At 40.7% G+C, this 15656-nt stretch overlaps 1 protein-coding gene across 1 annotated transcript; it reads left to right on the top strand.

The window, feature by feature from the left end:
* Nucleotides 1–1559: 1559 nt before the first annotated feature.
* Nucleotides 1560–12417, top strand: LOC135484353 (sodium-dependent proline transporter-like). Its single transcript, XM_064765727.1, has 13 exons — nt 1560–2004; nt 2699–2830; nt 3078–3399; nt 4331–4463; nt 4849–4983; nt 7032–7135; nt 8192–8316; nt 8570–8682; nt 9079–9219; nt 9470–9569; nt 9963–10069; nt 10319–10486; nt 10890–12417. Exons 1-13 carry the CDS (start codon nt 1797–1799, stop codon nt 11070–11072), a joined length of 1971 nt encoding a protein of 656 aa, XP_064621797.1. The 5' UTR covers nt 1560–1796; the 3' UTR covers nt 11073–12417.
* Nucleotides 12418–15656: the final 3239 nt, after the last annotated feature.

The following is a 15656-nucleotide window of genomic DNA, read 5'->3' as shown; positions in this document are numbered from 1 at the left end:
GTCAACATGGTGAGAGAGGAGACAGTTACAGCCAGGCCGAATCAGTCCTGGCTGCTCGACCGTGTTGACAAGTTGAGAGAGATGAGACGGTCACAGCCAGGCCAAATCAGTCTTGGCTGCTCTGCCAAGTTGTCAACATGGTGCGAGAGATGAGAGAGTCACAGCCAGGCAGTCCTGGCTGCTCGATCGTGTTGACAACATGATTTCAATAATATGTCACTCATATAAGTGAGTCGCGATGTTATAGTGTTCGTAGGTGAAAAAAAGCTCGGTCTTTTATTAACTTGGGTATGGCTGAGGACGCGGTTGACCTGGACAATGCCCCAAGGGCTCAATACCACAAATGCTATCCACGACATATGTAATGCAAACTTTGATCTTAGCCAAAAGGCCTATACCTTTCCAGAAATGGGGCGCTGAGTGTCCGAAATAGTGATGTCATAAGGCCTTATGGTGGATAGGCCTTATGGTGGAGGGACAAAGGAGATGGTTGACCATGGTTGACCAACACACTTGAATGCCTTTAATGACGGACAAGGGGAAAAGTTAGTTCCAATGCAAGCCACCAATTTCGGGAAGCATGTATAAGCGAAGCTGTGTCTGGCCTCGAAAACTCGCAATGAAGCTAACGGTGTGAATTGTCCAAACCGTGACGGTTTGGCTGCGCGTGACTTAGTTGCTTTGGCCAACGCCAGATGCCAGCAGCCGACGGTACAGGTGCCAGCGGTCTAGGGGAATTGACAAGGAAAATATTAAATTCCAAGCATGCCCACCTTTTTACACGTGTTTCATGCAAGCCTGGCGCTGCTTTTTCGACTCGGGGTTGGTGCCTCGTTCGGGTCGAAACACCGCATGTGATGTTTAGAAGATCGATATAGAAGAAAATTGAAAAACATTATTCTTGCCTTTGCTTTTCTGAGTTGTCTTCAGTTGTAAGAGTTCTGTCAGGGGAAGGAGGTTGTGACAACTTCACAACCTATTACACAACCAAAGTTTCGTGGTCTTTCTGAGGACAATGAGCACACAGAGGCACAATTAGCTCTGTGACAGTCACAACCAGGGAGGAGACCTTACAAACTGATCTTGCCTCATCATTTGCGGCCAGATATCACCGGATGCTTTTCTGCACAAGGAAGTTGTTATACATGACAACCAGAAACCGACTTACCTATTAAGGCCCAACTCGTGTAAATTATCCACTGGTTCTTTTATTCTATTCAAGATTAGTATCATGAGGTGTTAAAAAATTTGGCAATGAAGAGCCTTTGGGTAAGAGAAGATAGGTTGAGGAAGAGAGACATGAGACAGATAAGTAAGTTGTCCATTCAATTCTTAAATCCTTTTAGTCCTTATTCAATCTGCACTGATACAATGAGCTGTTCCCCAAGGGATTTCTCTCATCATATCCATCTTTGAAGATGAAAACTTTCTTGTTAATGAATAAAAAGCATTGTATGATGAAGAGTAGTTTATTCCAATGTTGTACCTCATGATGTCTATAGAACGTTTGTCTATTGAAGGTCAGATGTTACCACCCTGGGATAACCATGGAAACTTTTATACGTCCTTGACCACTTGCAGGTCGAGCGATGACTCGACAATAGCCCATAGCACACCGTATGCGGTATGCCAGTACGCGCGCAGATGAGAACCCATAGAGAACGCATGAGAGAGTCATAATCATGAAGGGGAGAATAGAGGGTTAGCACAGGAAAACTATTTTTATTCTTCAGTTACCCTACTGATCACTCACGTTTGCAGGACTGGATCGGGTGGTTATATTTGAATCTCGTAAAATGAATAAACAGGAGAAAGTATCTCAAGTACGTGTTTATGAGAGCAGTACTATGGTGGACAGTTGCAGCTCATCGGAAGATATCATAGTGGATACCTCACGTGGTACATGGAATGGTCGGTTTGAATTCCTCCTTTCGTGTGTTGGGTTTGCAGTTGGACTGGGCAACATATGGCGGTTTCCATACCTATGTATGCGAAATGGTGGAGGTAGGTATCTTTTATGAGAATATATATATAGGTAGTTATGGTACGTCTATCTCTAGATTATTATTCATTTAGATACTCTGACGAGTTCATTTAATTAGGGTGTGTAGTTAGTTACTTTTCAGTGACAGGTCAATTAATCTAATCCTATGATGAATACCTTTACAAGCTCATCTATTGTATGGTTATCTTCATCATTGTCTAGTTACATTTGGCAAGTCAATTAAATCGTATGCCTGGTTCCTTTTGCAGCCAATCACATCCTATGAGTCTAGTTATCTTTGATATTGTTTGGTTATCTTTGACAAGTCAATCTAATCCTCTTGTTACTGTTGAAAAGTCGGTCAACTTCTCTGCTATGATGTCTAGTTACCTTTTACCCTTGACAAGTTAATCTAATCCTATAAGCTTTAAAGGACACTATAGCCAGCTGCTAGGTAGGCAAGATAAAGTTACACAATGTCGCCAACAGGGGTCTCCCATCTCACAGTACGACAAAGTATTCACGCTTGTACAATGAATATATGTAGTGCTGAATCAAACATGACCTAGTGCCCTCACTGTGCATATGAGTCACTTGCAGATGGCCAATTTAACCCCACTGCTCCTGCCTATAGTCCCCCTTTAAGTAAGAGGGTTACAAAAAGTGTTCGTTTTAATTGCAAACGCCTTTTTAATGGAACTCTTTTCATTTCAGGAGCTTTCCTCATTCCGTATTTCTTCTTCTTGTTCGTCTGCGGGATTCCCCTTTTCATCATGGAACTATCGATCGGACAGTTTGCCAGTTCTGGACCAACTAGAGTGTTCAATATCTGTCCTCTCTTTAAAGGTAAACAGGCCTACAATGTTTGTTTTCATTCTATTTTTTGTGGCTCATGCAGAAAAATAATAATAAACATTGCTGTAAGTGCAGTTATGATGCAGGAAAGTTTCTGAAATTGTGCATTTATATATAGTATTTGTGTTTGCTTAATGGTATTGTTTAAATCAGTAAAAATCTTTGGTCAGCAAGTATAAATAATGCCGATTGGTAATCTGATGGGTACCATTTTGAATTTGACAAAACCTTTTTTCAGGTCTTGGCTGGGGAATGGTCGTGGTGAACGTGATGGTTGTTTTGTATTACCAAACCATCATTACCTGGACGCTATACTACCTCGGTATGTCATTCTACGGCTTTGCTGACAGGCTTCCATGGGCCAACTGTAACAACACTTGGAACACGGAGCAATGTCGTATGAATGGGACTTCTGCCTGGATAAATGAAACATACATGAATGCAACAAATTTGACAGATATTGGAATATTTTATCAGTCGGAGAATATGTCCACGGTGTTAGATAATGTCACCATTGTGAATACTTCGAAGACTATGTCACCATCAGAGGAATTTTGGCAGTAAGTATTGGCAACACAAACAATGTAGGCCTACATTGTATGATGCATTTTTCACCACCTGTCATTCTCATCGATAAGTACCATTTACAGATAATTGTGCATGTTGTTGGAAAGAAGAGATCAATACTCAGAAGTACATGTATATATAGAAAGATGATTTTATGGTACTTTTATGGTGGCCTTTTCAGAAAAGCCCAATTCAATTCCTCTACCACACAACTTTTAGCCTATTCCAGGGCAGGTTTAGACACAAGTCTAACATAAAAACTTCTTTGTGTCATTGCTCTTAGTAAATCCACTGATAAAGCATTCCTACTTATTTGTGGTAAAGTCAGGTAATGGCATGGTTAAAATGGTTCCAGAAAACAATCACTGGAAAAGCATAGGCCTACCTTTCATACACATGATCATGAAACTGAAAGTTTGAGAAAGAAATCTGTTTAAGTTCAAGCGTTTTACACAAACTTTTACCCTAATGATTGTCAAGTTAATGAGATGTGAGACTGGATAACATGGTAGAGTGGATCACAACTTACCAGCAATTTTAAAACATTTTGTCTATTTCTGGGCAGTGTATTGTGAGTTTGAAAGCAAGTGGTACCTCCAAATCACAAAAACATCACAGGAATTGTTTGCCAATGCAACTGAGATAGGAATTTTAAATAACGGAGCATGGGTAAATGGTAACCCAATATTAGTGGTTCATTTGAAAGACTGTCCCTTAAATGAGTCTCTGACCTGCTGTGAACCATTCCAGAAACTATAAAAAGACTCTTTTATAATAACTCTTGAGTTCTTCTTTACCTCCTGCAATGAATCAGCTGAGCGATAGACGCTCGGACCTCTTGTTATTTTCCCATTCTTCCGTCTTCTTTGATCATACAAAACCTCACTTGATTTCATTGAAAATGGTCATTGTTCATCTTTTCAGGTACAATGTGCTGGAGCTGACCGATGGCATTGAGACACTTGGTGGCTTTCGATGGCAGCTCGTCCTCTGCCACATCTCTGGCTGGGTCCTCCTCTTCGTCTGCCTATTCAAGGGGATCAGGTCGACAGGAAAGGTAAATAGTTCAGTTTGGTCACTTTTATATGTTACCAAGAATTACCTAGGCTTTATTTCCTTATGACACCTAATTACATTGGAGATTGTTCATAGTGCCAAAGAAAAATACAAAATGACATGACACAGCAGGACATACATGACACAGACAAAACATTAGGCAAAGTTACAAACAGCAAGATACTTAGAATAAGAAAAGTAACAGGCGAAGCCAGTCTTGAGATCCCATCCCTGCCATGGCCACTGCACCCATCCCACAGAAATCGTGAAAAGTCAATGATTTGACTTGAAAAAATAACACCTTGAATAGTCCTATAACTTTGGAAAAGGTCTGAAAAGTCAGAAATTTGATTAGCAGTTTGGTGATTCATGTCACCCTTTTCCAGGTTGTGTATGTGACTGCTACTGTCCCCTACCTCTTCTTGACAATCCTACTGATACGGGGCTGCATGATGCCTGGATCTCTCAATGGCATCAAATACTACATCACCCCCGACTTTAGCAAGCTCTTAAATCTAAAGGTAAGTTTGTCAACTTACTTTTCTTCTGCGAAGTATGTTCTGTTGTTGCTGCTTTTGTTTGATGTGAAACCTGGATGCACCCTCTGGATGAACCCTTTGATGACATCTACAGAATTGTGGAAGTGTTATTATTTTCACGCGGTGTTGACCAACATAGTTACCTAGTCAAGTTTGATGATAATAGTGAACCCCTGCCACGCCCTGTGTTTGCCCTTTAGAGTCCAGCATAATTTGTATCTGATAAAGTAACATATTCTGAAGCTACAGGAGAAAATTTATTTCATCACACGATGACAGACACCTTCAATATTCCTGGCTCCATACCCCCTGATCCATAATAAAACAAATTACCACAATCTTAAATTTTGTAAGTCAAAACAACTAATCTGGTAGTTCCTATGGCACTGAGAAATTGGTAAAAACTGTATTGAAAACTTTTACTATCAATCAGTTGTTGAGCTATAAAACTAAAATAAAATGGCTTGGAATTACTATTTCGATAGTTAAACAACTAATTTCACAGTGGGTGTAATAGAAACTGCCAGAATAGTAAAAAATCACCATTAAATAGTTATTTTACTTATTAATTTAAAGAGTGCAGTAGGCCTACTATGCCTTGTCTAAAGCAATATTTGATCTGCTGATCATGAACCATACTGAGGGAGCGATTCTATTCAGAAACTCTTGCGTTCTATCATTTTAACATGCAATGAAAAAAAGCTGTTGCATTAAATCTTCCCATTGATTGATTTGTGCTCAAATGTGCTTTAATTACTCCACTGATAACAACAAATGGTAACATTTGGTAAACACATGTTGTGTTGTAGCTATGTATGTAGTTGAATTTCAATAGTGTATGAAACATCAAGAGTGATTGCCTGTGCAGTACTATGCCACTTCATTTCCAGGACTTCAGTCAGTAGCAAAGCCAGAACAAAAGAAACTGGAGACTCATTACTGTGGAATTTCACTTCAAGAGTTTTCAGATGGATCGCTGCCTTAGTATGCAGTGAGCAGACCAAATCAAGCTTGTACTGAGCATTCTCCTACACCAGAGTTTCGAACAGGAAAATATATAGTACATGTACCATAAAGTTAAAAGTAGGCTAAAATGCTAGTTGACCCCAATTCACTTATGAAAAGGCTAATCATTATCTTTTGGCAATATGTAGGATCTGATTAGATGTAGAAACCAATAAGTTGTCCTGATTTCTGAGAATTAGTGTCTGTAGTAAAATAGGCACATCTTAACTGGTCAGGCCATGCCTAGCGTCAATTGGTAGGTCTTTGGGTTGTTTGGGACTTTCGGCTTAACCCTCTTCTTTAAAATAACTCGAATTTTTTGGGGTGCAGTGCCATATCACATCAACTAATTCGACATGTTTTATTACTTTGTAATCAAAGAAAATGGTACTTAATGGTGAAGACAATATCACACTTTTACTATTATGAATGGGGACACCCAATTCAATTTGGGCTTCACCGGGTGCAACGACCATGTGACAAAACGAAAGTAGGCGTGTCTTATCAGGTGTAGTGGAGTACATGCAGCTGGAACAAGTTAAATACTCACCCCCAGCTGTTGTTTGAGGTGCCGTGTGTGAAATAGATCACTTACCCAAGTTATTTGAAGTACCGGGGAACCTCTCTAAGCAGACACCTACTAGCAGGACACCATCCCTATTAGGGACTGTGCTTTTGGGCCCAAATGAGTTGTTTCTACACAATTTGACCTCTGCAATCTGGCATCCTGAACCTCATGGTCTAATACTCCCTCTAAACATAGCCGGGGTATATCTTGATAAGATGCAGAATCCTTGGTGGTCAATATGGTGATTTCCTTTGATAGACAGCATTTATCAGTCCCAAGGGTGTCCTTTATAGAGAGGTTCCGCTGTATATTGTCTCGTGTTACTTATCACAGATGTCAGAAGAAGAAGAAGAAGGTTTCATTCATTTTTTTACTTAATTCTAACATGGGTCACAGGTTTCAGGTCATCTTGCCGTGTAACTTTTGTTTGCTCTGACTGTATTTCCATCCCCTACAGATATGGGCAGAGGCCTGTCTCCAGATTTTCTACTCTCTTGGACCGGCCTGGGGAGGCATGATTACTTTTGCTAGTTACAACGAGTTTCATCACAACTGCTACAGGTAAAATAGGAGGGATTTTTAACAGGAGAGGCTCCATGGTGCTGTGAAGAAGCAACAGAGAAAAAGCATGCCTTTCTTTTCATATTGATCCTGACATATATGGCCATTTAACTCATACATACTTCAGTCCCTTATGAGTGTGGAGCATACATGTTGAAGACCCTGTTTGCAAGATGATGTTTGATATTTTACATAAAACATGGCAGGAATATTATACATAATTGATATAATTATTGATATCATTAATAATTGATATTAGTCCCAATATGGTGGAATGGTAAGTATTACCTCGATTATCCTCTGTCCAAGTTGAAGAAGAATTAGCCTTGGACAAAAAAGTGACTTACATGAACACTCTAGCATCTCCAAGTTTAGAGGCAAAATGTTCCACATCCAACACTTGAGAAGTGGTGTAATTGGCCCCCTCCTTCCTCCTTATATAAGAATGGCGTGTCCGAAATTCGGTTGCCTTTGGAATGTTTTATACATGCTGGACCTCCTAGCTTTCTCAGATAACAAGAAGCAGCATTCATAGAGTTGATCCTGGAATTGTTGCCGAGTCTGCATTTTTGTTCATAGTTCTTGTGTCAAAAGCTGTTTTTACTTGAATATTAATATGATTTATACTTCAGAAAATATCCACCAACATTGCACACTTTTGGATGAATGTTTGCAGCACCCTCTGCACTTTGTGAGATTCGTCAGTGCTGGCTTGGCAGTCTCTTTTTCAGCTCCTCCTTTATCATGTGAATATCGCCAGCAGAATACAATGCCCCTTAATATCCCGTGCCTCAGTCAGTATACAGAGGGAGGATGAATGAAATGCCCAAATTGATGCACGAGTCATACTATGGAATTTTACTATGAGAGTCTGAATAGATCACTTCCTTGGCATGTGCTCAGCAGACTGCATCTGGCTAACTAAGCATTCTTCTGTTTTGAACAGGAAATATAACGGTTAAAATAAGTAAGGCTAAAACACAGGTCATGCGAAATTCACTTTAAAGGAGGAGAGTAGCTAATTTTACTGACAGTCTTTCTTTTCTTTCACTTCAGGGATGGTATCATCGTTCCTCTGGTTAACTGTTTCACCAGTTTCTATGGGGGATTTGTCATCTTCGCGGTTGTCGGCTTCATGGCCCATGAAGCCGGGGTGGATGTTCAGGATGCAATGACTTCAGGTGAGGGGCCATTCATTGTGTACGCAGGCAACAAAGGGTATCTAGGCCTACCTGGGATACTGCATATTTTCTTATTCTGCAAACTTGTTTCAAAGGGCAAAGCAGACCGTGGTATGTCCTGATTTTTCATTCTAATTGGGATCCGTATTGCAAACCTCTGTCCGGTATAGCTTGATGAATTCCCTGATTATTTCATTTCTGTGTACTACAAAAATGCAGCCTTTCATTCCAGTATTATGATTTGTTATTTCAGGACCAGGCTTGGCATTTATTGCCTATCCTGAAGCACTGACCAAGTTTCCTCTTGCTTCCTTGTGGTCTGTCCTCTTCTTCCTTATGCTGTTGACACTTGGACTGGACAGCCAGGTAGGCATGGTAGATGAGACTTCAAAGCTACATTATGGAATGAAATCTTTCCCACGTTAATTTCGTTTTTGAACAACTTCTTTTGGGCTAAATAAGAGTTCCACCCAAGTAGAGTTTGGTGAGACCAACCAATACCTCCAGTTCAGTATTAATTTCTAAAACACCTCAAATTAAACATCAAAATGTAATTTTGACTTCTCGCATATTTTGGACAAACCACCCTGATCATAATTTTCTATAACCATAACCGCTGCCGCAAAATAACTCGCATTGCATGATAAACATGCAGTGATGCCTTCTAAACCAAAGAGTAACTATAAGGATATTATTGATTTTCAACTCTCCACATGTATTTTGATTTGCAATAGTTTTTTACTTGAAAATTTTATCTTGCAGTTCGCTTGTTCTGAATGTATTCTCAGTGGTGTTGTCGATCAATTCCCGGAATTCTTCAGCCGTGGCAAGCACAGGAAGCAATATCTGCTTGTTGTATTTGTGCTGGCAAATATATTGATAGGATTACTCTTCTGCACCAGGGTAGGTTAACATTAGTTTATCATTACTCTCCTTCTCCAGAGTAAGTTAGCCTGGGGAGGTTAACTTTGGTTTATTATCATTCTTCTATGCGACAATAGGTTAAGTTATTTTGAATTTTGTTCCAGCACAAAGATTTTTGTAACGGTATAGGATTGGATGCTCCCCTTTCAAAGATAACAATTTGTTTTCTAACAAATTTGAACAAAAAGTGATCAAGCCTATCTTTTATTGTGTATTTTTGGCATTTCAGGCTGGGATGTACTACTTCCAGATTTGGGATTGGTTCTCTGCTGCATTTTCTATCCTACTGATTGCTGCCCTGGAAAGCATGGTTGTTGCATGGGCTTATGGTAAGACCAATACAGCGGTGTAATATCAGCTGAGTACCAGGCATATGAGCCGCTCTGCTTACTTTAAGGCAGAGATAGATTTACTTTTGTCTTTTTTCTCTTATTATCAATTGCATCATGATAATATTCATGTAATGTCCGTTTTCCCCAGGTAGACCTACTTCCGACATGAATGTGCTAAAAACTGTTTTAGACTCTCTTGCAAATATCAGGCATCGAGACCATGTGAGCTCTTTATGGCACAATTGCAGGTGGAAATGGGCGTCCTAAGGAAACGTTTGCTGTTGAAGAGATGATCGGCCCCCTCTCTACCCACACTGAAAAGCAGTGTACTTTCCATTCATCTGCAGTGGTAGCTGACAATTTTGCGATTCCTTTCTTTTCCATTTCCAGGATCAGATAGTCTTCTTCGAGACATCAGCTGTATGATCGGATATAAACCACTCCTTCTTCGTGGCTTCAAACCATTCTGGTGTTTTGTCATTCCATTCCTGATGCTGGTAGGTTAGAACTGAAGGCGATCCAGATATTTCAAGATTTATTGTGATTACTTGAAAAATCACTAAATTCTCAATTGAAAAAATAAAAATAATCGAAATAGACTTAGAATTTGGGTTTATCAACTGCAATCACCACCATTTTTTTCTGGCAGTCGAATCATATCAAGAAAGACATAAGGGTCAATGTGCACACCTAAAGTGATTTCTTTCTCTCAATTATTTGTGGTAATTTCTTTTATTCTATTTCAGTTCTGCTTGGTGTATTCTGCAGTGGTGTTCATTACTCCATCCTATGGCGTTTACTACTTCCCACCGTGGGCAGTGTGGCTTGGTTGGACACTAAGCCTTTTCTCTACTCTGCCTATACCTGCTTTCATGATCCAGGAAATTATGCAAAGAAAGGGAACATTTTTGCAGGTGAGGGCTTTGCCATGGAATCATCCGGTAGTGATCACATGCGTAGTTTAGGGGATCGGGTGCACAATCAACCCCCTCAAGTTCCAAAATTCTCATTCATAGCAGCAGTGAAAAGGCTAACAAAAGATCCTGCCACCACTGCCATTTGAAAAGCTGTATAATTACGTATGAATTTGTCACAACCATCACAGATGATTCAAAAGACTTGATCTGAGGAGAGAGTATTGCTCTATGTTCTCTGGAGAGTATAATGTCACTGTTCTGTAAAATGTTTACAACAGACAATGAACAGAAGAAGGACAATGCTCTATAGTATATATACTTGTTGAATTGCAAACATTCTTAAAAATTTCATTAATCGGGATACGAAATAAAAGTCGCCATGATATCATTTGTTTTTCAGCGACTTCGTCAGAGCATCAAGCCCGGCCCAGAATGGCGACCACGTCTTGCCAAACATAGGAAGGAGTATGATTTCTTCACTGCCAATGAGGAGAACTCGCCTAGTGAAAGTCGTTCAACTTCTCAAGAGAGTGATATCATGTTCAAGCCAATTGAGATGGGATTGGTTGATAACTTGAAATAAACGAAAATACATGTACAGTATGTGCATATTGCAGCATAATTTCAATAAATGAAGACTTCGATTAGTTAACTCCTCCAGTGCCTGACGATTTTCCAAAAATGACCAGCTTTTAATAGCTCACCTGTAGTAAGCTTATACAGAACTTGTAACTGCTGTGACTGGATGCCCCAAATTAGAGTGCATTGTCTCCTGTCCCTTTTTATGATTCAAAAGTTAAGTCGGAGATTAAACAAAGTATTTTAAAGTGTTGTGAGACTAGGGGTTCAGCAGGCTGTGACCCCTCCCTTTCCCACCATTGAGGCATGGAATGGAATAATAGAACAGTACGGTTGTTGAAAGCACAGGAATAAATGTGATTTATAAAAAGATTTAAACAAGTGGGTCTCAGACTCGTCCTTAAACCTGACAGTGAAATGTATCACCCACTTTTAGCACCAGAAAAATTCACAGAGATTAACGTGCCGCTTGGCTGCGAAACACATGAATTCAGTTTTTGAGTCATGAAACATCAGTTGGTGTAGGGTAAACCAAGACCGTAGGTCATTGACAGCATTGACAAGGGAATCCAAGGCCAGAGAGACGGCTGGTAGATAGGGGTCAGAGAACGTGTAGAATCCTTGTAATCAGCACAATTATTTGGTTTGATGTACAAATTGCGTCCATGATATCCTGAGTTGGAGATGTGTAAACATTGAAGAGTATGGACCCAATATGGACTCCTGTGGGACGTGCACCCTGTTGGATTCTGAGTTGCCTATGCGCAGAGATTGGCTCCTGTCTGTCAGATAACTGTTAAACCATTTATGGGAAGTGCCGGATACACAAAACACTCTTCTAAGATGTGTGGCAGGATTCGCTTGTCAATGTTGTAGAATGCTGCTGCTGATAAATCTAAAATCGCTATCAAGCAAATGCAGCCACTGATGTCATTTTGAACCCTAGCGCTGTCTGGGTACTATGAAAACGTTTGTATGCCAATTGCATAACTTCATCCAAGAAGCGGTAGCAAAATATTCCTAGAGGCATTTGACGACCAACTTCTCCAGAATTTTACTTATGAATGACAAGTTTGTAGCTGGTCTGTAGTTATTTCAAAGTTTACAGTGCTACCTCTTATCATACAGCCTACACTACAGGGTATAGAGCAGATGTTGTTTGTGGATAATGATTTAAGTAATGAATTATTTAACCTATTTCAGCCAACATCGGGAACGTCTGGCTGTTGGTGTGAAACAACTTATTCAGTTTTCAATTTAATATTATATTGCCATTAATATGGAGCTTTATAATGCTTGATGATATTCATCTGTTGGCAAATCACTTGTATCAGGTGCTCTTAATAAAGTGGAACAATTTATATACTAATTCTTGTGTTGTTAAGACAATTCAGTTCATCAGATGCAACTGGCATTAACTCTTTCAGCCCTATGACCGTGTATACACGGATTTCATAACATTTCCCAGATCCTGCTACCGCATATACACGATGACGCCGAAACCAGTTTCTCGTTGATCATTGACTATCTCAATTGCGATTGGGGAGCCATCTACAGGTTGCCACCCTATTTGGTTAGTTTTGGGTCCACAGGGGGGCGTGGGTGTTGAATCTGATTTCGTGACAGTCGTAACCATTTTTTCCACCAATTTTTCCTTTTTTTTCATTCCATTATTGTTTATATCATTCGGAATCGTTTTGGACATTGTTTCTTTGTATTCTATACTGGCTCTCTATTATTAGTACATGTATTTGTACCCAATTACTCTTCCGCCAGCGTGACCTAGCCACAAATGCACAATCATGGCGCGTACCCTGTCTTCAGATTGCCGAAAATATCACGTTAATATGAACGCCCTGATAGCTCAGCGGTTAGAGCGCTGCGCTTTAGATTGGGTGGTCACGGGTTCGAACCCCGGCGAATGCATTTCTTCATTTTTTTAAAAGGTCTTCTTTCCATGTTTCATCCATGAACGTTTATCAGGCGCGGATTCGAATTAGATTAAAACCCTGACAAATCTTATATTTCGTCTTTTTTTAAAGCTTTCTTCTATTTTTCATCCATGAACGTTTATCAGGCGCGTATCCAAGGGGGTGCACCAGAGGCACGCCCCCTGATTGTTATAGAATCTTTGAAATTGACCATGAAATTTTGGAACCCACCTGTAGTGCAGCAATTTTGATGAGAAATGAAGTGCACGCTCCCTCTTCTTCCAGTTCCTGGATCCGCCAGCGCTCTTAAACCATCATCATTATTATCATTATCAATATTATCATGAAGAAAACACCTTCACCCGCGGACTTTTCAAGCTGAAGTACACACTGATTCCAGGTTTTCGAGCACTCCAGGGAATGGTTTGACTATCAGTCGGCGGAGCTTTCTAAATGCAATTGCCCTGTGCATCCGCACTTTTGGCTTCCAAAAGAATCGACTCGAATCTTAATTCAAATCTGCCATTGCCGACATCATTGGCGCCAAAAACTATTTCTTTTGACCCTGTTGACCTCGCTTCTAAAAAGTTTGTTTTTAAACCATTCAAACATTAAAATCAACTGCAAACATTTTCAATAAAATCACCGAGCTATATACATACGATATATTAAGAAATACTCTATCAGTTTATAAAGAATTATTCAAGCATTTTTTAAAGGAAATATTCTTTTATTGCAATAAAAGTTGCTGCTGCCAATTCTTTGGAAAAATTTCGAACTCAAAAAAAGGCAAAATTGTGGAGACTCAGAAAAATATACAAATTCATTGCTAACTATTATCTATATATCACTGTAACGTGGTGATCAAGACATTGGTAGGGGTAGTAGTTTTTTTAAATAAAATTCTGAAATCCCGATTTTTCCTGAAAATCGGCTAGGATCTGGGAGTTGTTTGTTGCGTCAAAATCGGCTAGGGCTGAAAGAGTTAGCCGTCTCATACCTCTATTCGATGAAACTGTGATAATCTAGAGCTCTATAGCCCTATTAATCAGGTGGATGTAACTGGTCTCTAAAGCTCCATGTCCTATTCATCATGTGGATGTAACTGATCTCTAAAGCTCTAGCTCTACTTATCAGATTAATGTGACTGGTCTCTAAAGCTCTTGTCCTATTCATCTTGTGGATGTGACTGGTCTAAAGCTTTAGTCCTATTTATAAGGTACTGTAGACGTGACTGGTCTCTAAAGCTATTGTCCTATTCATCAAGTGGATGTGACTAGTCTCTAAAGCTCTAGCTCTAATTATATATATTGTGACTTCCTCATCTCTCTCATCATGTTGTCAACACGGTGGAGCAGCCAGGATTGATTCGGCCTGGCTGTGACTTCCTCATCTCTCTCATCATGTTGTCAACACGGTGGAGCAGCCAGGACTGATTCGGCCTTGCTGTGACTGCCTCATCTCTCTCACCATGTTGACAACTTGGCAGAGCAGCTGACTGATTTGGCCTGGCTGTGACTGTCTCATCTCTCTCACCATCTGTCTCATCTCTCTCACCATAATTATTGTCAACACGGTGGAGCAGCCAGAACTGATTCGGCCTGGCTGTGACTGTCTCATCTCTCTCGCCATATTAACAACTAGACAGTGCGGCGAAGATTGATGTGGCCTGGCTGTGACTGTCTCATCACTCGCATCATGTTGTCAGTACGGTGGAGCAGCCAGGATTGATTCGGCCTGGCTGTGACTTCCTCACCTCTCTCATCATGTTGTCAGCACGGTGGAGCAGCCAGGATTGATTCGGCCTGGCTGTGACTTCCTCATCTCTCTCATCATGTTGTCAACACGGTGGAGCAGCCAGGACTGATTCGGCCTTGCTGTGACTGCCTCATCTCTCTCACCATGTTGACAACTTGGCAGAGCAGCCAAGACTGATTTGGCCTGGCTGTGACTGTCTCATCTCTTTCACCATAACTATTGTCAACACGGTGGAGCAGCCAGAACTGATTCGGCCTTGCTGTGACTGCCTCATCTCTCTCGCCTTATTAACAACTAGGCAGTGCGGCGAAGATTGATGCGGCCTGGCTGTGACTGTCTCATCACACGCATCATGTTGTCAACACGGTGGAGCAGCCAGGACTGATTCGGCCTGGCTGTGACTTCCTCATCTCTCTCACCATGTTGACAACTTGGCAGAGCAGCCAAGACTTTTTTTGCCTGGCTGTGACTGTCTCATCTCTCTCATCATGTTGTCAGCACGATGGAGGAGCCAGGACTGTCAAACAGTTGTGTGAGCTCACTAGAGCTTGCACTTACATAATAGTGTAAAACTAAAATTTATATAATATATATATATGTATATAAAACCGTCATCGGATGCGCATCCGATATGCCACGAGATCCTTTACCGTCAATTCCCTTACCGTCTTCGGATGCGCATCCGATATGCCACGAGATCCTTCACCGTCAATTCCCTTACCGTCTTCGGATCCGATATGCCACGAGATCCTTCACCGTCAATTCCCTTACCGTCTTCGGATGCGCATCCGATATGCCACGAGATCCTTTACCGTCAATTTCTTTACCGTCATCGGATGCGCATCTGATATGCCACGAGATCCTTCACCGTCAATTCCCTTACCGTCTTCGGATGCGCA

Source organism: Lineus longissimus, chromosome 1 (genome assembly GCF_910592395.1).
Source record: "Lineus longissimus chromosome 1, tnLinLong1.2, whole genome shotgun sequence".
NCBI lineage: Eukaryota > Metazoa > Nemertea > Pilidiophora > Heteronemertea > Lineidae > Lineus > Lineus longissimus.
The sequence above is the reverse complement of the archived record's forward strand: the minus strand, read 5'-3'. Positions and strand labels throughout refer to the sequence as shown.